General features: G+C 32.9%; 1 protein-coding gene across 2 annotated transcripts in view; it reads left to right on the forward strand.

Annotated features, from left to right (window-relative positions):
* The window catches only part of LOC135139895 (guanine nucleotide-binding protein subunit beta-1), a 44,779-nt gene that overhangs the window by 15,450 nt on the left and 7,386 nt on the right, over positions 1 to 21,943 (forward strand). Inside the window, exons 1-4 of one of the 2 annotated variants that reach the window (XM_064070258.1) lie at positions 842 to 931; positions 1,074 to 1,163; positions 11,693 to 11,902; positions 19,063 to 19,711. In XM_064070258.1, coding sequence (XP_063926328.1) covers positions 1,107 to 1,163; positions 11,693 to 11,902; positions 19,063 to 19,711 — 916 coding nt within the window. In that variant the 5' untranslated portion in view covers positions 842 to 931; positions 1,074 to 1,106. Of the gene's footprint in view, positions 1 to 841; positions 932 to 1,073; positions 1,164 to 11,692; positions 11,903 to 19,062; positions 19,712 to 21,943 lie in introns of those variants that run through there. The other variant, XM_064070257.1, reaches the window with a different exon arrangement.

A 21,943-nucleotide genomic window follows, 5' to 3' on the forward strand; every position in this document is an offset into this window, starting at 1 on the left:
TATAACAATCTGTTATACTAATGTAAGAGGCATAACACGTTTCCATCTGTCGTTTTGTCTGTCTGTAGTCTGCCGACTGTCTGGGTCGATTTTTATTAGATAGATAATTTCCAAAACTATTGGACCGATTGTTGTCAAATTTTACTTGTGATTTAAGAAAATCGTGATGTCCCTTTCTTTTTGCTTTCTCGATTATCCACTTGTACTTCCTCCCATTCTCCCTTGTTTTGTTTTACTTTCCCTCTTGTCCCCGTTTTTTTCTCTCGCCCTCTATGTGTATCTGTCTCCGTCTGCCTTTATTTTGTTAAAACGTTCCAGTAAATTAACGTCATCACAAAAAAAAAAACGAAAAATAAATAATTGAAAAATAATTGTTTTTTATGTAACCGTAGAGTCGTCACTATCCATGCGGTGTTCGTTGCGCTTGAAAGGCGAGGAAAATTCATTATAAATAAGAATGGGATTTTCATTTATGCGCTAGAACAATAACTTTTTGGTGACATTTAATTAGTAGAAAATAAAGGTTCAAATTTGCCCTACGTTTCAGAAATCTCAGTATGAAATAATATTCTTCAATTCAAGGGGCGTTTTTTACAAAACTACAACATGAACAACCTTGTTTCTTGTCTACGAAAAAAATTATACAAAAATCCTATGATTATGAGTTAAGTAAAAAATAGTAATAGTGGTACAATTGAGTCGAAAAACCCCGTTTTAGTGTAGTATAACTGTTTTATTTCACGTAGTAGCCTCTGTATATTGATATATTGTTTGCAGAAACGCGTTATCATTTCTAATAGATAGCAAACTTTATGTTATCTTGAAACAGTCGCCTACTTATAGATAATTTCCTTGCATCATAAAAAGTCGTAGAATTCGGAGTGTTGCTCTCGTCCACGTAGCGGACTTAATATTAACCCAATTGAGCCAGGTATTACGGACAATTTCAAACCTTCCCGTCAAAGAAAGGGGCCCTTTCCTCATTTAAAAAAAATCCCCTTCGATAACGCATTATTACTGATAAACAAAATAATTCCTCTCCGTTCATTATCTCACAGTTTGTTGTTTTTCAGGCGTTCGTTGTGCCATAGAGAGTGTTGGGCAGTATGAACGAATTGGATTCTTTGAGACAAGAAGCCGAGACACTCAAAAATGCCATCAGAGTAAGTATCGCCCGAACCCGCCTATTCCGGCCATAACCTCACTCCCACAGGCGTTACGCCAAACTTGCATAACCCAATTAAACCCGGCAGACGGGGTCAAGGCCCGCGCCGAGTCACCCGCGAAAATCGGAAATAGCGCCGGACCGCGGAGCCCTTGCGGAGCCGGCATCGAAAAATCGCGAAATCGGCGACCGGGGGCGGGGGTCAAGGCCCCCGCGACTGCACCTCCCGTTGCATTTTGCGTGCGCTATTCGCACGCAGCCGGTCACGCAGGAGGCATTCACGCACGTGCGGTGTCTATCAGACAGCCATGTTGTATTGATCCGCTACCCCGCCCTGCGTCGCCGCCGGGCGCAGAGGATCAAGGTGGGATTTGGGGGGAAGGGTTGCCAACTTGATACGATTGTTCGGCGAAGACACGCCGCTGTATGGGTGAATGGGGCTTCGATTTCCGGCAGACGCCAGACGTGGAGATGTGTATACCTGAGTTAAATTAGGAATGGGATGGGGGGGATTTGGAGGAGGTTTCGGGGTTCGGCGAGCTGTCTATTCGGTGTAAGCGGTGACTAGGCCACTAGGAACCGGGAAGTTGTTGCTTGCTTGTTCGTATTATAAATAAATAATTATCGGCATCCTGGACTGGCGACGTGACGTTTGGTTTTAAGGAAACCGCAGGTTGTCATTGTTGATTTTAGATTGCGATGTTTGCGTTTTGTAGGTTGTAGGGAATTTTGTTGTTGGTCGAAAGCGTTACTAATGCTTGGTGTGGCCTGTTTTGGGAACAAAATAAAGTAATAAAATGTTTGATCTTTTTTTTTTACGAAAATATGCACATTTTGCTTTCGGATTTTGAAAGTACGTTATATAGTGCGGCCTCTGGTTCACTATTGCGGCAGAAAATGTACAAAAACATAATGATGTTTAGTTAAACAGGTTTTTGTAAAAATATAAATTTAGTTATTATCTATAAATTGGTAAAAATTTGTTTTTTGTATTTTGAGCATCCTTTACTAAGCAACAATGACATTTAAATTCATTGAAAGATTGTTGATTTTTCGTTTAAAGAAATATTGTACCTTTGGGAAATTCGAGAGTTTACGTAAGCCGTTTCATTATTTTAGTTATCCTAAAACTCTTAACAAAATTGAAAAAAGTAATTTCATTGATTACGACTAAATCGATAAAAAGACGCTTTTTTCACGTTGTAAACTCTGGAAATTGGCGATTTTTTTTTTTTTTCAGAATAAAACAGGGTTTGCTTTTGTAGATATATAGTGTAGGCTCTAGATCATTTTTTAGTGAGAAGTTTTCAAGTCCGTAGAAAAATAGAACGACGTTTTAATTTCATCAAAAAATTTTTGGGCTCGTGAGCATGCTGTTTTTTTTACAAAATTTTTGTGTTATTGGGGAATTCAAGAACTTACGTAAACCTTGAGTTATTTTTATAACTCTTAAGAACATGGAAATATGTGGATTTTGGCAAATTACATACTTTCTAAGAAAAGAAAGGGTGGGTGGGCGGGGTTAATACCTGATAAGATAAGAGAGATTTTGGCAGATGAGATACTCTTAGAAACGAGAGGGCGGGTGGGCGGGGGTAGTTTTTTATCTGGAATTAAACACAGTTTTTACTTTTGCATTTTGTGCACCCGTTACATAAGCAACAATGCCGTGTAAACTCGTCTAAAGATTGTAGATTTCGTGATGGATGTTTTTCGATTAAAGAAATATTGTACCTTTGGGAAATTTGAGAATTTACGTAAGCCATTTCATTCTTCTAGTTATCTTTAAAACTCTTTGAGAAAATTGGAAAAGGTAATTGGAGTGATTAGAACTAAATCAATAAAAAGTCGTTTTTTTCCACGTAACCCATTATGGAAGTGTGTAATTTTTTTTATTCAGAAAATAATCAAATTTTGCTCTTGTAGATATACCGGGTGTCTGGAAAATGGCGGATTAACTCTTCAGTGCGTGATGTACGGTGGTTTCGGGAGTCCCAAAAAAATAACAAAAAAATTCTTTATGGTGTAGATTACAGAAAAAAAAACGTAATTTTACAAAAGTAAAATTGGCAACACTGCTCGCACCTAATGCGTGAATACCGCCGGTTTACTTTCTGATTTCTTAGTAACGATGGTGACTGAAATCCACCTTTTATTTATTTATTTTTTTAACACAATAACCATACAACCAGTAGTCATTAATCGTTGTGTATTATGATTAATAAAACAAGTTGTTATTTTTCATTAATAAATAAACCAAAAAAAAAAAACATTTAATAAGAAATTTATAAATTATAAACAAAAACAACGAAAGAAAAATCCATTAAAGCATAACCAACTAAATACTAGAGATGTTCAGTAAGTAAGCTCGTAATATTTCCATATTTTGATTCATTTTTTATAAAAATTTGTCATCAGTACTTAACAAGATAAAACTGGTTTTGGCAGATGACATACCCCCTAAGAAAAGAGAGGGTGGGTGGGCGGGGTTAATACCTGATAAGATAAGAGAGATTTTGGCAGATGAGATACTCTTAGAAACGAGGGGGCGGGTGGGCGGGGCTAGTTTTTTATCTGGAATTAAACACAGTTTTTACTTTTGGATTTTGTGCACCCATTACATAAGCAACAATGGCGTGTAAACTCGTCTAAAGATTGTAGATTTCGTGATGGATGTTTTTCGATTAAAGAAATATTGTACCTTTGGGAAATTTGAGAATTTACGTAAGCCATTTCATTCTTCTAGTTATCTTTAAAACTCTGAGAAAATTGGAAAAGGTAATTTCAGTGATTACAACTGAATCAATAAAAAGTCGATTTTTTCCACGTAACCTATTATGGAAGTGTGTATTTTTTTTTATTCGGAAAATAAACAGATTTTACTCTTATAGATATACCGGGTGTCTGGAAAATGGCGGATTAAGTCTTCAGTGCGTTCTTTATGGTGTAGATTGTAGGACAATAACCGTACAACCAATAGTTATTAATCGTCGTGCATTATTATAGAATAAAACAAGCTGTTATTTTTCATTAATAAATAAGCCAAAAAAAAAACATTTAATAAGACATTAGATCCTTAATAAATTATAAACAAAAACAACAAAAGAAAAATCCATTAAAGTGTAACCAATATTTCCATATTTTGATCATTTTTTTATAAAAGTTAGTCATCAGTACTTGCCAAGATAGAACTGATTTTGGCAGATGACATACACCCGAAGAAAAGAGAGGGTGGGTGGGCGGGGCTAGTGCCTGCTATGATAAGACTGATTTAAAAGATAAGAAGATTTAAAAAAAAAATCAATTTTTCAACAAAAAACTGGGGGCCAAAATTAACTCATAAACAAGTCCGGTCAAGATTTTCCAAAAATGGAATACCAAAGTCTTCCAAAATAATGCACCATGGGTACTCAAACACTAAAAGCTCCCCTGATATATCTACAAGTGTAATCACTGAAATTACCTTTTCGAATTTTCTTAAAGCGTTTTAAAGATAACTGGAAGAATGAAATGGCTTACGTAAATTCTCAAATTTCCCAAAGGTAAAATATTTCTTTAATCGAAAAACATCCATCACGAGCTTTTAGTGTTTTAGTTTTTTTTTGTAAATTATTTAAAATAATTTTTGGGAACTTTGGTGCTCTATTTTTGGAAGATTCTGACCTGACCTCTTTTTGAGTAATTTTTGGGACCCCGGTTTTTTTTTTGAAAATTTTAAAATAATTTTGAAAGTACATATTCCTGTTTGGAAAAGATTTAAAAGTGCTTTCGACGCTCTAGGTGTCTTTTCTTATGATAATTTAATTAAATTTGGTAGAGGTTACGTCATTTGCTAAAATCAATCTTTTCTTGGCAAGAACTAGCCCCGCCCACCCACCCGCTACTGTTGTAGAAGGGTCTCATTTGCCAAAATCAGTCCTATCTTAGCAGCTACTAACCCCACCCGCCCGCCCTCTCTTTTCTTACAGGGTGTCACATTTGCCAAAATCAGTTTTATCTTAGCAAGTACTAGCCCCGCCCACCCGCCCGCTCCTTTTTGGAGGGTATCTCATTTGCCAAAATCACTCATACCTTAGCAGCTGTTAGTCCCACCCACCCACCCTCTCTTCTCTTAGACAGTATGTCATTTGCCAAAATAAGTCTTTTCTTAGCAAGTACTAGGCCCGCCCACCCGCCCCCTATTTTGTCAGAGGTTATCTCATTTGCCAAAATTACTCATATCTTAGCAGCTGCTAGCCCCACCCACCCACAAATTTTCGATTTTTTACAGCCGTTATATAAGCAATAATGACATTTAAATTAATTAAAAGATTGTATATTTCGTGACGGATTTTTTTTGATTAAAGAAATACTGTACCTTTGGGAAATTTGAGAATTTACATAAGCCATTTCATTCTTCTAGTTATCTTTAAAACTCTAAGAAAATTGGAAAAGATAATTTCAAAAATTTAAATATTCAGTTTCTTTGATCACATTTTAAACAGGTTTTTGTAAAACAAATGGAATATATGTAGTTATTTGTTAAATTATTGTTAACTGGTTATCAAAAAACTGATCTAAGCAGCCTTTGGGCGGACCGGCCCTGAAACCATACTAACTCCTGTCAAATTTTCGAACGCAAAATCACACCTAAAGTTATAAGAATTCGGTTTTTTTTTTCGCCTGATTAAACCTGTGGATTTTGGCAAATTACATAATTTCTAAGAAAAGAGAGGGTGGGTGGGCGGGGTTAGTACCTGCTAAGATAAGAGAGATTTTGGCAGATGAGATACTCTTAGAAACGAGAGGGCGGATGGGGGGGGTAGTTTTTTATCTGGAAGTAAACACAGTTTTTACTTTTGGATTTTGTTCACCCGTTACATAAGCAACAATGACGTGTAAACTCATCGAAAGATTGTAGATTTCGTGATGGATGTTTTTCGATTAAAGAAATATTGTACCTTTGGGAAATTTGAGAATTTACGTAAGCCATTTCATTGTTCTAGTTATCTTTAAAACTCTTTGAGAAAATTGGAAAAGGTAATTTCAGTGATTAGAACTAAATCAATAAAAAGTCTCTTTTTTCCACGTAACCCATTATGGAAGTGTGTAATTTTTTTTATTCAGAAAATAATCAAATTTTGCTCTTGTAGATATACCGGGTGTCTAGAAAATGGCGGATTAACTCTTCAGTGCGTGATGTACGGTGGTTTCGGGAGTCCCAAAAAAATAACAAAAAAATTTTGTATGGTGTAGATTACAAAAAAAAATTATTATATATATAACTACTTAGTAACGATGGTGACTGAAATCCACCTTTTATTTATTTTTTTTTTTTTTTTTTAGGACAATAACCATATAACAAGTAGTCATTAATCGTTGTGTATTGTGATTAATAAAACAAGTTGTTATTTTTCATTAATAAATAAACCAAAAAAAAAAACATTGAATAAGAAATTTATAAATTATAAACAAAAACAACAAAAGAAAAATCCATTAAAGCATAACCAACTAAATACTAGAGATGTTCAATAAGTAAGGTCGTAATATTTCAATATTTTGATCATTTTTTATAAAAATTAGTCATCAATACGTGACAAGATAAAACTGATTTTGGCAGATGACATACCCCCTAAGAAAAGAGAGGGTGGGTGGGCGGGGTTAGTACGTGCTAAGATAAGAGAGATTTTGGCAGATGAGATATTCTTAGAAACGAGAGGGCGGGTGGGCGGGGGTAGTTTTTTATCTGGAATTAAACACAGTTTTTACTTTTGGATTTCGTGCACCCGTTACATAAGCAACAATGCCGTGTAAACTCGTCTAAAAAAGATTGTAGATTTCGTGATGGATGTTTTTCGATTAAAGAAATATTGTACCTTTGGGAAATTTGAGAATTTACGTAAGCCATTTCATTCTTCTAGTTATCTTTAAAACTCTTTAAGAAAATTGGAAAAGGTAATTTCAGTGATTAGAACTAAATCAATAAAAAGTCGCTTTTTTCCACGTAACCTATTATGGAAGTGTGTAATTTTTTTTATTCAGAAAATAATCAAATTTTGCTCTTGTAGATATACCGGATGTCTGGAAAATGGCGGATTAACTCTTCAGTGCGTGATGTACGGTGGTTTCGGGAGTCCCAAAAAAATAACAAAAAAGTTCTGTATGGTGTAGATTACAAAATAAACGTAATTTTACAAAAGTAAAATTGGCAACACTGCTCACACCTAATGCGTGAATTCCGCCGGTTTACTTTCTGATTTCTTAGTAACGATGGTGAAATCCACCTTTTATTTATTTATTTTTTCTTTTTAGGACAATAATCATTAGTAGTCATTAATCGTTGTGTATTATGATTAATAAATCAAGTTGTTATTTTTCATTAATAAATAAACCAAAAAAAACATTTAATAAGAAATTTATAAATTATAAACAAAAACAAAGAAAGAAAAATCCATTAAAGCATAACCAACTAAACACAAGAGATGTTCAATAAGTAAGCTCGTAATATTTCTATATTTTGAGCATTTTTTATAAAAGTTAGTGGTCAGTACTTGCTAAGATAAAACAGATTTTGGCAGATGAAATACCCCCTAAGAAAAGAGAGGGTGGGTGGGCGGGACAAGTAGCTGTCAAGATAAGCCTTATTTTGGCAAATGAAATAACCTGTAAAAAAGAGAGGGCGGGTGGGCGGGGTTAGTGCCTGCTAAGATAAGACTGATTTTAGCAAACTACGTATTCTGTAGGAAATTTAATTAAATTATTATAAGAAAAGACACTGGAAGTTCCAAAACACGTTCAAAAGTTTTCTGAACAGAAATACCTAGAACCTCAAGATTTTCAAAAAAAAAAAAAAATTCATATTTAAAAAAAACGGCTCCCAAAATTAACTCATAAACAAGTCAGGTCAAGATTTACAAAAATAGAACACCAAATTCTCCCAAAATAATACACCATGGGTACTCGAAACACTAAAAGCTCCCCCGGTATATGTAGAAGAGCAAAATCTACTCCTATGTATTTTCTGAATAAAAAAATACAATTTCCATAGGTTACGTGGAAAAAAGCCGCTTTCTATCGATTTAGTTGTAATCACTGAAATTACCTTCTCCAATTTTCTTACAGCGTTTTAAAGATAACTGGAAGAATGAAATGGCTTACGTAAATTCTCAAATTTCCCAAAGGTAAAATATTTCTTTAATCGAAAAACATCCACCACGAGCTTTTAAAAGTCTTAAGTGCCGCAGTGGTTTTTTTTTGGGGGGGGAGCCCATGGAAAAAGTTTTGTAAATTATTTAAAACAATTTTGGGGAATTTTGGTGCTCTTATTTTTGGAAAATTCTGACCTGACTTTTTTTAGTTAATTTTGGGACCCCGTTTTTTTTTTTGAAAATTTTAAAATAATCTTAAAAGTACTGCTGTTTGGAAAGGATTTGAAAGTGGTTTCGACCCCCCAGTTTTATCTTAGCAGCTACTAGCCCCACCCACGCACCTCCTCTTTTCTTAGGGGGTATGTCATCTGCCAAAATCAGTTTTATCTTAGCAAGTACTAACCCCGCCCACCCACCCTTTATTTTTTTAGAAGGATCTCTTTTGCCAAAATCAGTCTTATCTTAGCAGCTACTAACCCCACCCTCCCGCCCTCTCTTTTCTTACAGGGTGTCACATTTGCCAAAATCAGTTTTATCTTAGAAAGTACTAGCCCCGCCCGCCCGCCCGCTCCTTTTTTAAAGGGTATCTCATTTGCCAAAATCACTCATATCTTAGCAGCTGCTAGCCCCACCCTCTCTTCTCTTAGAGAGTATGTCATTTGCCAAAATCAATTTTATCTTAGCAAATATTGAGATTCAAAATTTTCAGTTCCTAATAAAAATAGAATAACTTTTTAGTAGAGATGTACCGACTATAGTCGGCCGACTGTTCGGCTTTGCTAAAACCGGTTTATAAATGGAACAGTGTTTTTTTTTCCTATTTCTCTGACTACCTTAAAAATTTGTTTTATTTTAATAAAAGGAGTAACTAAAGTTCCTTTGTTTTCCAAAAAATGTGTTAAATTTGTTTGGATAATTTTAACATTTAATTTTTTGTAGTAACTCAGTACAAAAATAAAGAATAACACAATTCAGGGTCAGTTTATACAATACTTTAACCAATTTTTTGGAAAATTTTTGGAAATTTTGAATTCACTATGCGTGTTTATTGGACCAGATATCATGACGACGATTTCAGAATCGTAACTAGCGGAAAATTATCTACATGACACAATTTTCGGTCAATTAAACCAATTTTAACCGGTTTTAGCAAAGCCGAACAGTCGGCCGACTATAGTCGGTACATCTCTACTTTTTAACTTCATCGAAAAATTTTAGGTCTCATGAGCATGCCTTTTAAGTCAAGAATATTTGTACTTTTGGGGAAATTAAGGACTTGAGTATGCCTTTAGTTATTTTTAAAGCTCTTACGAAATTTCTTTTTTTTATGTAGAATTAAACACATTTTTTACTTTTCGATTTTGTACACCCATTATATGTATAAGCAATAATGACATTTAAATTCATTGTTGTAGATTGTACATTTCGTGACGGAATTTTTTCGATTAAAGAAATACTGTACCTTTGGGTAATGTGAGAATTTACGTAAGCCGTTTCATTCTTCTAGTTGTCTGTAAAGCTCTTAAGAAAATTGAAAAAGATAATTTCATTGATTATAAACTAAATCGATAAAAAGTCGCTTTTTTCCACGTAACCTATGGAAATTTGTGATTTTTTTTGGAGCCCATGGATATACCAACACCCCGAAGTACATAAACATTTCTACTTCTTCAAATTCTAGTTTTATTCCTTTTCTGTCTATTTGTAGGTTGTTTTTCTTTCTGTTCCCGCAGTTATTCTTTAGTTTCATATATTTTGTTTTTTACTTCCGGAGCGTAAGTATGATGAGACAGTACTTGTAATTTATCATCATTCCATTCATATTTTTTGGATTTGCATGTACAAGGTGACTCAAAAAAATTAATTAATGCGTAAATTTATTTTATTGATTTAATCAGGAACTACAAAACCAAATGTTTTGAAATCTTGGAGATGCTTTAAAGTTATCATAGGCTTGGTAAATTTTTTATCAAAATATATTTGCTCATCCCCCCCTAACAAATTGATCACGCCACCCCAAAATTTTTCCAAAAAAATGCTATCTTAAATGTGCATTGTGCAAAGTATGATGAGTCCATAATTGTGATATATCACTGCATAAATATTTTTTAGATTTGCTTATACGGGGTGTGTGAAAAAAGTTAATGACTGAGTCAATTTATTTTATGGATTAAATCAAGAATTGCAAAACTGGATACTTTGAAATCTTGACGTTTTGACGTTATTGTAAGCATGGTAACTTTTTAATGAAAATGTATCTGTTTATCAAGCCCAAAAAATTGATTACGGCGTCTCAAAAGTTTGCCGAATAAATTCTTTCGCAAATGTGCAAAATATGAACGGACTTTTATTATTGATCAAATTAAGAACGAGCCACCCCATTTTCTGGAAAATGTGAGAATACGCTCGTCTTTATAACAATAAAATAATGATAAGGTAAGAATTATAATAATAGCATTCAGAGTATTTTGTTCAATGGAGGCTTATGAATAATTTTAGTCATCTGTTTTGGGGCGATAAACTCATTCAAATCAAACAAATGTCTACGTGACATTCTTCCGATGTAATGTATTCCCGTTGATAATGTGCTGTAAATAAATTTTTTGCACACATAACCTTGGCCTAGTCACTCTTATCTTACCAGGTACTAGCCCCTCCCACCCACCCTCTCTTCTCTTAGAGAGTATGTGATTTGCCAAAATCAGTTTTATCTTAGCAAATACTGAGGACTCAAAATTTTCAGTCCCTAAGAAAATTAGAATAATTTTTTAGTCTCATCGAAAAATTTTAGGTCTCATGAGCATATTTGTACAAAAAGTCCGGCCCTAAAACCATCATATACACCCGTCAAACTAAAAATTCGCAATTTTTTTTAAACCAATAAACCCTACAGTTTTATCGACTTCTTTGTTTTTTATCGGTAATTAAACACGTTTTGATGATTATACTAGTCATTGTTGACTTAAGATTGCGATAAATACTCTTTTAGAGCCCTGGATTAAAATCGTCACTAGCTTGTTTCCAGAACAAAATAAAAACATATGGGATGTTTCACTGAAAACTGAACAAAATAAAAAGACAAATATTTTAAGACGAACCAGTGGACTGGTGGCTGTGAATTTGTTTAATAACGGACGAATATAGAATAGATACAGTCATATTCACACCGACTTTAATTTTTCTGGTTATCACACACCCACCGCATTATTGTTCCCGAACATATGTCAGACTTGTTCATTTTTTATGCAATAAATTTTGAAAGTCAACTCACCGGAATTTATCAATTTAATTAATTCGCTAACAGTATCGGTGTATTTCAGTGCAGCCCCGCAAATACGCGTCGATAACAGCGGATACAACGGAAAGAACGATCGTCGAACTAACCCGTTTGTTTTTCTAGGATGCCCGTAAGGCGGCGTGCGATACGTCTTTGGTACAAGCGACTGCCAGCCTTGAGCCCATCGGTAGGGTGCAAATGCGAACTAGGCGCACTCTCAGGGGTCACTTGGCGAAAATCTATGCGATGCACTGGGGTTCCGACAGTCGTAACCTCGTATCAGCGTCCCAAGATGGTAAACTCATCGTCTGGGATTCCCACACCACCAATAAGGTAAAGTATGAGATCGCTGCTAAAGTCGACAAACCGAAAAAGCCTCAGGGCGGAGCCCTGAGCATTTTTTTTTATTTACTCAGAATAGTTAACACATGTCGCGATGCAAGAATTAACAAAGCTCTCCCGTGACATTCACGAGATAAACGGACGTGTTGAGTGTGATTCGCATCTGAGCACTTGGGTGTAAATCATCATTAGCACAAATTGATTGTTTGGATAACAGTATTACGTTAAGTTGATGATGGTGGGAGTCAGTCAATTACAAAATGGGTTACGACGTGTTGAAATTTCACTTTAATTGCGCCCGATTTGGCCGTTTTTTTATTTAATCCACGTTCATTTGCACGTTCGGTTGTGCGTGTAGCCTAATCATTATTAATAGTGTGTACTATTATGCTCGGTTTGTAAATTGGCACTGGCGTCAGTCCATAAGTCACATGCGCTAATTCGAAATCGGTTTTGAAAATAAATTGAGATTAATGTCGAGTCGAGTCGGAGCGCGCTAATTTGTAGAAACGAGGTAACGAAACATTGTTTAAGTATGAACTGCTTTGACTGATTCGATTATGTGACGACGTTCCCTATTACGGTCAATTAAGCGATAGTTTGGTCATTACGCAAGCGGTTTTTACGATGACGGTCTTAATAGGCTACTTGCTGAACGTGAAAGCAGTGCCACGGTGGCGCTGAGGAATGTGGGGATTATTAATTTTTCCAATTTATGTTTATTAAATGTTGTTGCTTATTATTATTATCATGTGCGTATTGTGCCATTGACATGCGATAGCTTTCATTAATGAAACGGGAAAGTTGGCAGGTTATTTCTGACTTTCAACAAGTTATCTATAGGATTTTTGTCGTCCATTCACATGGTCTTGGAGTGTCACTCTTTCAGTTCGTTTTAGTGTGGAAGATAAAATGATCAATAACAGTTCTTTTTACATTCGAGCGTAAGCAAGGGAGGCTTTGTAATGTTCGTTTGACGTTGAATTTAATGTTTGCTTGTCGTTTCAAGGCGTCTAAAAGATGAAAAAGTAGGTCTTCTCTTTTTGTCGATTGTTGGCGATTGTGTAGATAAATAACCGAAACGTTGTTGTTTATGGTTTTATATTAAGTGTAATAATAATAATATAGTGGATTAATAATTTTATTGTAATAGGGTTCATCCAGCGAACGGCTACTTTCATGTTTCCTAGACGTTTCAGAATTTTTCTTTTTCATAATTTTTTTTTTATATATAAAATTTGTTGAATGACTTTTTTGTTCCAAATCACCAGTTTTTTTTAATTTCAGTTTGATTATTTGGCATCCCAATATTTTTCTGATGATTTTTAAATTTTTATGAATTCCTTTTCCATAAAATCCTTATTTTTCACAATTTTTGTTGTATGCCTTTTAAGATCTTCAAATTTGTATTCAAAATGACCAGTTTTAATTTGGTTATTGGCATCCCAACATTTTGCTGAAGATTTAGAATTTGTATGAATTTCACCTTTCTACAGAATCCTTTTGTCAAAATTAGTTGTATGCCTTTTTTTTAGGATCATCAAATTTTTGTTCCAAATCACCAGTTTTTTAAATCTCAGCTTCGTTATTTGGCATCCCAATGTTTTTCTAAAGATTTAGAATTTTTATGAATTTCACTTTTCGGTAACATCTTTTTTTTTTCAAAATTGTATACCTTTTTTAAGATCTTCAAATTTTTATTCAAAATCAGTAGTTTTGTTTTTGAGATCCCAACATTTTATGAAGGTTTTGAATTTGTATAAATTTCACCTTTCTTCAGAATCCTTTTTTCAAAATTTGTTGTATGCCTTTTTTACAATCTTCAAATTTTTATTGCAGATCATCAGCAGTTTTTTTTAAATATCAGCTTGGTTGTTGTCATCTCAATATTTTTTTGAACATTTGAACTTTGATGAATTTCAATTTTCTATGGAATCCTTTTTTTCAAAATTTGTTGTATACCTTTTTTAAGATCTTCAAATTTTTCTGAAGATTTAGAATTGTTATGAATCTCACTTTTCCGTAGAATAATTTTTAACAAAATTTGTTGAAGATCTTCAAATTTTTATTCCAAATCACCAGTTTTTTTAAATCTCAGCTTCGTTATTTGGCATCCCAATATTTTTCTAATGATTTTGAATTTTTATGAATTTCACTTTTCCATAAAATCCATTTTTTTTTTTAAATTGTATGTCTTTTTTAAGATCTTCAAATTTTTATTCAAAGTCGCTAGTTTTATTTTCGTAATTGACATCCCAACATTCTGCTGAAAATTTGGAATTTGTTTGAATTTCACCTTTCTACAGAACCCTTTTTTCAAAATTTGTTGTATGCCTTTTTATAAGATCTTCAAATTTTTATTCCAGATCATCAATTTTTTTAATCTCAGCCTTGTCATGTCAAGATTTTGAATTTTTATGAATTTCACTTTTGCATAGAATCATTTTTAACAAAATTTGTTGGATGCCTTTTTTTAAGATCTTCAAATTTTTGTTAAAAATTACCACTTTAATTTCGTTATTGACATCCCATCATTTTGTTGAAGATTTTGAATTTGAATGAATTTTACCTTTCTGCAGAATTCTTTTTTCAAAATTTGTTGTATGCCTTTTTTTACGATCTTCACATTTTTCTGAAGATTTAGAATTGTTATGAATTTCACTTTTCCGTAGAATAATTTCTAACAAATTTGGTTGAATACCTTTCTTAAAATCCTCAAATTTTTATTCCAAATCACCAGTTTTTTTAAATCTCAGCTTCGTTATTTGGCATCCCAATATTTTATCTAAAGGTTTTGAATTTTTATGAATTTCACTGTTTCATAGAATAATTTTTAACAAAATTTGTTGGATGCCTTTTTTTAAGATCTTCAAATTTTTGTTCAAAATCACCACTTTAATTTCGTTATTGACATCCCATCATTTTGCTGAAAATTGTGAATTTGTATGAATTTCACCTTTCTACAGAATCCTTTTTTCAAAATTTATGGCATGCCTTTTTTAAAGATCTTCAGATTTTTATTGCAGATCATCAGCAGTTTTTTTTTTTTTTTTAATCTCAACTTGGTTGTTGTCATCTCAACATTTTTCTGAACATTTGAACTTTTATTAATTTCAATTTTCTATAGAATCCTTTTTTTTTTTTTCAAAATTTGTTGTATGCCTTTTTTAAGATCTTCAAATTTTTCTGAGGATTTAGAATTGTTATGAATTTCACTTTTCCGTAGAATAATTTCTAACAAATTTGGTTGAATGCCTTTCTTAAGATCTTCAAATTTTTATTCCAAATCACCAGTTTTTTTAAATCTCAGCTTCGTTATTTGGCATCCCAATATTTTTCTAACGATTTTGAATTTTTATGAATTTCGCTTTTCCATAAAATCCATTTTTTTTTTCAAAATTGTATGCCTTTTTTGAGATCTTCAAATTTTTATTCAAAGTCGCTAGTTTTATTTTCGTTATTGACATCCGAACATTCTGCTGAAAATTTTGAATTTGTATGAATTTCACCTTTCTACCGAAGCCTTTTGTCAAAATTAGTTGGATGGCTTTTTTTAAGATCTTCAAATTTTTGTTAAAAATCACCACTTTAATTTCGTTATTGTCATCCCATCATTTTGCTGAAGATTTTGAATTTGAATGAATTTCACCTTTCTACAGAATCCTTTTTTCAAAATTTTTTGTATGCCATTTTTACGTTCTTTAAATTTTTATTGCAGATCATCTGCAGTTTTTTTTTAATATCAGCTTGGTTGTTGTCATCTCAACATTTTTCTGAACATTTGAACTTTTATGAATTTCAATTTTCTATAGAATCCTTTTTTTTCAAAATTTGTTGTATGCCTTTTTTCAAGATCTTCAAATTTTTCTGAAGATTTAGAATTGTTATGAATCTCACTTTTCCGTAGAATAATTTTCAACAAAATTTGTTGATTGCCTTTTTTAAGATCTTCAAACTTTTGCTCCAGATCAGCAATTTTTTTAAATCTCAGCTTCGTTCTTGTCACCTCAACATTTTTCTCAAGATTTTGCACTTTTATGAATTTCACTTTTCCATAGAATAATTTTTAACAAAATTTGTTGAATGCCTTTTTTAAGATCTTCAAATTTTTATTCAAAATCACCAGTTTTAGTTTCATTATTGACATCCCAACATTTTGCTGAAGATTTTGAATTTGTATGAATTTCACCTTTCTACAGATTGCTTTTTTCAAAATTTGTTGTATACCTTTTTTTAAGATCTTCAAATTTTTGTTCCAGATCAGCATTTTTGTTTTTAATCTCAGGGCCGCTGCCATCTTAACATTATTCTTAAAATTTTGATTTTTTTTTTTTAAATTACATTTTCCGTAGAATAATGCTTAACAAAGTTTGTTGAATTCTTTTTTTATGATCTTCAAATTTTTATTACAAATCACCAGTTTTTTCTTAAATCTCAGCTTCGTTATTTGACTTCCCAATACTTTTCTAAAGATTTTGAATTTTTAGAATTTCACTTTTCCCATAAAATCTTCATTTTTCAAAACTGTTGTATGGCCTTTTTTTAAGATCTTCAAATTTTTATTCTAAATCACCAATTTTAGTTTCGTTATTGACATCCCAACATTTTGCTGAAGATTTTGAATTTGTATGAATTTGACCTTTCTATACAGATTGCTTTTTTCAAAATTTGTTGTATACCTTTTTTTAAGATCTTCAAATTTTTGTTCCAGATCAGCAGTTTTTTTTAATCTCAGGGCCGCTGTCATCTTAACATTATTCTGAAAATTTTAATTTTTTTTTAATTTAAATTTTCTGTAGAATAATTTTTAAAACAATTTGTAGATTTCCGTTTTTAAGATCTTCAAATTTTTATTACAAATCCCCAGTTTTTTCTTAAATCTCAGCTTCGTCATTTGACTTTCCAATATTTTTCGAAATATTTTGAATTTTTATGAATTTCACTTTTCCATAAAATCTTCATTTTTCAAAATTGTTCTACGCCTTTTTTAAGATCTTCAAATTTTTATTCAAAATCACCAGTTTTAGTTTCGTTATTGACATCCCAACATTTTCCTGAAAATTTTGACTCTCTACAGAATTCTTTTTTCAAAATTTTGTTGTATGCTTTTTTAAGATCTTCAAATTATTATTCCGGATCAGCAGTTTTTTTAAATCTCAGCTTCGTTGTTGTCATCTCGACGTTGTTCTGAACATTTTGATTGTATGAATTAAATTTTTTCATAAAAAGCATTTTATTTTTTTAAATTTGTTGTGTGCGTTTTTTAACATCTTAGAAGTTTTATTCCAGATCAGCAGTTTTTTTAAATATCAGCTTCATTGTTGTCATGTCAACATGTTTCTGAAGATTTTGAACTTTTAAGATCTTCAAATTTTTATTACAAATCACCAATTTTTTTAATAAATCTCAGCTTCGTTGTTGTCATCTCGACGTTGTTCTGAAAATTTTGATTCTATGAATTTAATGTTTTCATAAAAAGCTTTTTATTTTTTTAAATTTGTTGTGTGCCTTTTTTATTTTAACATCTTCAAATTTTTATTCCAGATCAGCAGTTTTTTTAAATCTCAGCTTCATTGTTGTCATCTCAACATGTTTCTGAAGATTTTGAACTTTTATGAGCTTTACTTTTCCGTAGAATGATTTTTAAAAACATTTTTTGAATTCTTTTTTAAGATGTTCAAATTTTTATCACAAATCACCAGTTTTTTTTTTAAATCTCAGCTTCGTTATGTGACTTCCCAATACTTTTCGAAGGATTTTGAATTTTTATGAATTTCATTATTCCATAAAATCTTCTTTTTTCAAAATTTGTTGTATGCTTTTTTTAAGATTTTCAAATTATTATTCCCGATCAACAGTTTTTTTAAATCTCAGCTTCGTTGTTGTCATCTCAACGTTGTTCTGAAGATTTTGATTCTATGAATTTAATTTTTTCATAAAAACTTTTTTATTTTTTTAAATTTGTTGTGTACCTTTTTTAAGATCTTCAAATTTTTATTCCAGATCAGCAATTTTTTTAAATCTCAGCTTCGTTATGTGACTTCCCAATACTTTTATAAGGATTTTGAAATTTTATGAATTTTATTTTTCGATAAAATCTTTTTTAAAAATTGTTGTATGCCGTTTTTAAGATCTTCTAATTATTATTCCCGATCAGCAGTTTTTTTAAATCTCAGCTTGATTGTTGTCATTTCAACATGTTTCTGAAGATTTTGAATTTTTATTAATAAAATGTTTTCTTTTTTTTTTTCAAAATATGTAGAACACTTTTTTTAAGATCTTCAAATTTTTATTCCAAATCAGCAGTTTTTTTTAAATCTTAGCATCGTTGTTGACATCGTAACATTTTGCCAACATTTTAATTTTTTATTAATTTCACTTTTCCATAGAACATAGAATCCTTTTATTTTCAAAATGATTTGTATGATTTTTTTAAGATATTCAAATTTTAATTCAAAATCAGCAATTTTTTTTTTTTTTGAATTAGAATTTTTATGAATTTTACTTTTCCGTGGATTTTTTCCTTTTTTTGTCAAATTTGTTATACGTTTTTTTTAAGATCTTCAAATTGTTATTCAAGATTGGCAATACCACATTTTTCCAAGATTTTGTATGTTTATGAATTTCATTTTTTCCAAAGAATTTTTTTTTTTTTTTCAAAATTTTAATTTTTTTCAACATTTTTCTAAAGATTTCTAATTTTTGTGAATTTTTATTTTTCCATAGAATTTTTTTTGTCAAAATAATACATTAGTCTCTGCTGTTAAAACTTGGCTACCCGGTAACTATTAATAATTGCAGCAATTCTTTGTTGGCCATTCTGAATTATTGGCAGCCATGCAAGTGTCAGTCCACAGTTGTCAATTTTGACATGAGCAGACTCAATAAACGTGTTGATTGTTGAGACGTTGACAGCTACTAACTCGATGTCATAAATGTCAATTTGACAATCAGGTATACCATCATAAAATTTTTAAACATGTTGCAAACCTGACAAAAAATCACGAACATTAATAGTCACGTGGTATTTTTGATAAATCGAAATTGAAAATGTTTTCTGCGTTGCATGTAGTTTGCTATAGTCTCTGTTATTTACGACACTCGATTTGCACCTTCGTTTCGTATATGTAATAATTTTTGTTTATGTGCAGGTTCACGCGATCCCCTTGCGCTCCTCCTGGGTGATGACGTGCGCGTACGCCCCCTCCGGCAGCTACGTCGCCTGCGGCGGGCTGGACAACATCTGCTCCATCTACAGCCTAAAGACCCGCGAGGGCAACGTCCGCGTGAGCAGGGAGCTGCCCGGCCACACCGGCTACCTGAGCTGCTGCCGCTTCCTCGACGACAACCAGATCGTGACGAGCTCGGGCGACATGAGCTGCGCCCTCTGGGACATCGAGACCGGCCAGCAGGTGACGTCGTTCCTCGGCCACACCGGCGACGTTATGTCGCTGTCGCTGTCGCCCGACATGCGCACGTTCGTCTCGGGCGCGTGCGACGCCTCGGCGAAGCTGTGGGACATCAGGGAGGGGCTGTGCAAGCAGACGTTCCCCGGACACGAGTCGGACATCAACGCCGTCACGTTCTTTCCGAACGGCTATGCGTTCGCGACGGGCAGCGACGACGCCACGTGCAGGCTCTTCGACATCCGGGCCGACCAGGAGCTGGCGATGTACAGCCACGACAACATCATCTGCGGGATCACGAGCGTGGCGTTCAGCAAGTCGGGCCGGCTGCTGCTGGCCGGCTACGACGACTTCAACTGCAACGTGTGGGATTCGATGAAGACCGAGAGAGCAGGTGCGAGCGCTACCACGCCCGGAAACCCGACGTTAATTAAAGTCGAAGCAGACAAAATTTGGGTCTTGATTTGGCAAATTTTTCAAGCTTGAGACAGTACTTTGAGTGGCAAAGAAGCAAAAAATAACCTAAAGTTGGGTAAAATGCCAAAATAGAGCATACAAAGTCACTATTTCAGGCGAGACCAATTTTTAAAAGATTCCAGTGATTCTGGACGAGGTTAACACAATACCTAGTACCGAGATTTTAGTCTCTTAATTTCATGATTCTAACTTAGTCAAATCTGTGTGAATATGAAAAATCCAAAAACTGAAGACATTTTTACGGTATTAAAGAGTATAACTTCAACACAGATACCTCAGATTTGGTCAAAAAATTTCAGATGAGACCCATTTTCTATACAAAAAAAAATCTTATAGTCTAAAGATATATGGAGTTTATTTTTTTCAGTCATCAATCATCTTTTTACTAAAAATTCTCTCTTAACTGTGTATGCGTAATAATTATAACCCCTGGATTTGAGCATGCGCAATAGTGTCTTGAGATTTAGTTAATTATTTTGATGGAAAAAATGGATCCGAAACCGCTTCCTTTTTTTTTTTAGAACCTTCCAAATTTTCTTTTCTCTCAACCAAGTAAGTATAAAACTAAAATCGGCTGCTGTGAAATCTTGAATTTTTTTTAAGGTTATCGTAAAGATGATAAATCGCTAATTAAATTTGTTTTGTTTCATTCCACTAAAAAGTCGATGACTTCACCTCAAAATTATGCGATAAATGATATCTAAAATGCGCAAAATGCTGTGACTACACATTTTTCATCGTTTATTTAATTTTCACCTTTTTTTGTCGTTTCTTAAAATTGTTTTTTTTTTTTACCTTTTTTGCAATTTTTTCAGAATTCATGTCGTCTTATACACCTTATTTTCGCTTTTTTGTCTTAATTTTTGGGTCCTTGGTTATATTACCTACTTTTCTGTCACTTTTATCACCATTTTTCTCTTTTCCGATTTCTTTATAACGCCCTTTTTGTTGCCGGTTTTTTGTGTTTTTTTTTTTTCGAATTCTTATCCCATTTTTGTCCGCCTTTCGTGTTGCATTTTCTAAATTTTTCTATCGTCCTTTTTCCCTCTTTATGATCACGTTTATGTCATTTTTTTGTCTCCTTTACATTTTTCTATGAATAATTTTTTGTTCCCCATTTTAGGCCTTTTTTTCAACTTTTTGACCCCTTTTATCAATTTGTTTTCGCTTTTTGTCATATATATTTTACTCCCATTTTTTGTCACTCTTCTGCCCTTCTCCTTCATTTTTATCGCCTTTTCTTCTACCTTTTTTTCCTGTTCCTTTTTTTATCGTTTTTTTTTTGTCGCCTTGTTTTCGCCTTTTTGTTTTGTAGCTTTTTTGGCGTCTTTTGATTTGTAGCACTTTTTGTTTCTTTTTCTTCTGCTGCTGTTTTTTTTTCTGTTCTTTTATCGTCTTTCCTCCGGCTTCTTTGTTATCTATTTTCATCTTTTTTTTTCGTCTCACTTCCTGCATTTTCTGTTCACTTTTGTTTTTCCTTTTTTTGACGCATTTTTATCATCTTTTTAGTTGTTTTTCTGATTGCATTTTCTTGTCTTTTTTTCTATCGTGTTTTTTTTTGCTTTTGTGATTACTTTTTTGTCGTTCGTCTCCTTCTGTAGCCTTTTTTCACTTTTTTTTTTTTTTTTTGTTTTTTTCATACATCATCTCCCTTTTCACTTCCCGAGCGCAAACGAAGGAAGTATTGTAATGGAGTCCATCGGACGAATTATTTGATACTCTTTTTGTTAACTTTCTCGTATTCTTATAACCATTTTCCGCCCTTTTTTTGTCACTTGTATTTTTCTGTCACTTTTATATCATCTTTTTGCCCTTCTCCATTTTTATTTCCTTTTTTGGTACTTTTTTCGAAATCTTGTCCCCTTTTCATCGGCCCTTTTTTGTAATTTTCTTTTATCTTCTTTGTATCGTCTTTCTTTGCCGCCTTGTTTTCCCTTTTTTTTTTATTTTGTAGCATTTTTGTCGCACTTTTTTTTTTAAATTGTCTTTTTCACTTTTTTGTCGTTATTTTTGATCCTTTATTTATTGCCTACTTTTCTGTCACTTTTATCACCAATTTTCTCAATGTTTTGTGATTTCTTGTCTCATTTTTCCGCCTTTTTTATACCGCCCTTTTTGTTACCGTTTTCTTGTCCCTTTTTTCAAATTC

The sequence above is a fragment of the Zophobas morio genome, unplaced genomic scaffold (genome assembly GCF_036711695.1).
Source record: "Zophobas morio isolate AGI-343-1 ecotype UQ-CSIRO unplaced genomic scaffold, CSIRO_AGI_Zmor_V1 ptg000038l, whole genome shotgun sequence".
NCBI lineage: Eukaryota > Metazoa > Arthropoda > Insecta > Coleoptera > Tenebrionidae > Zophobas > Zophobas morio.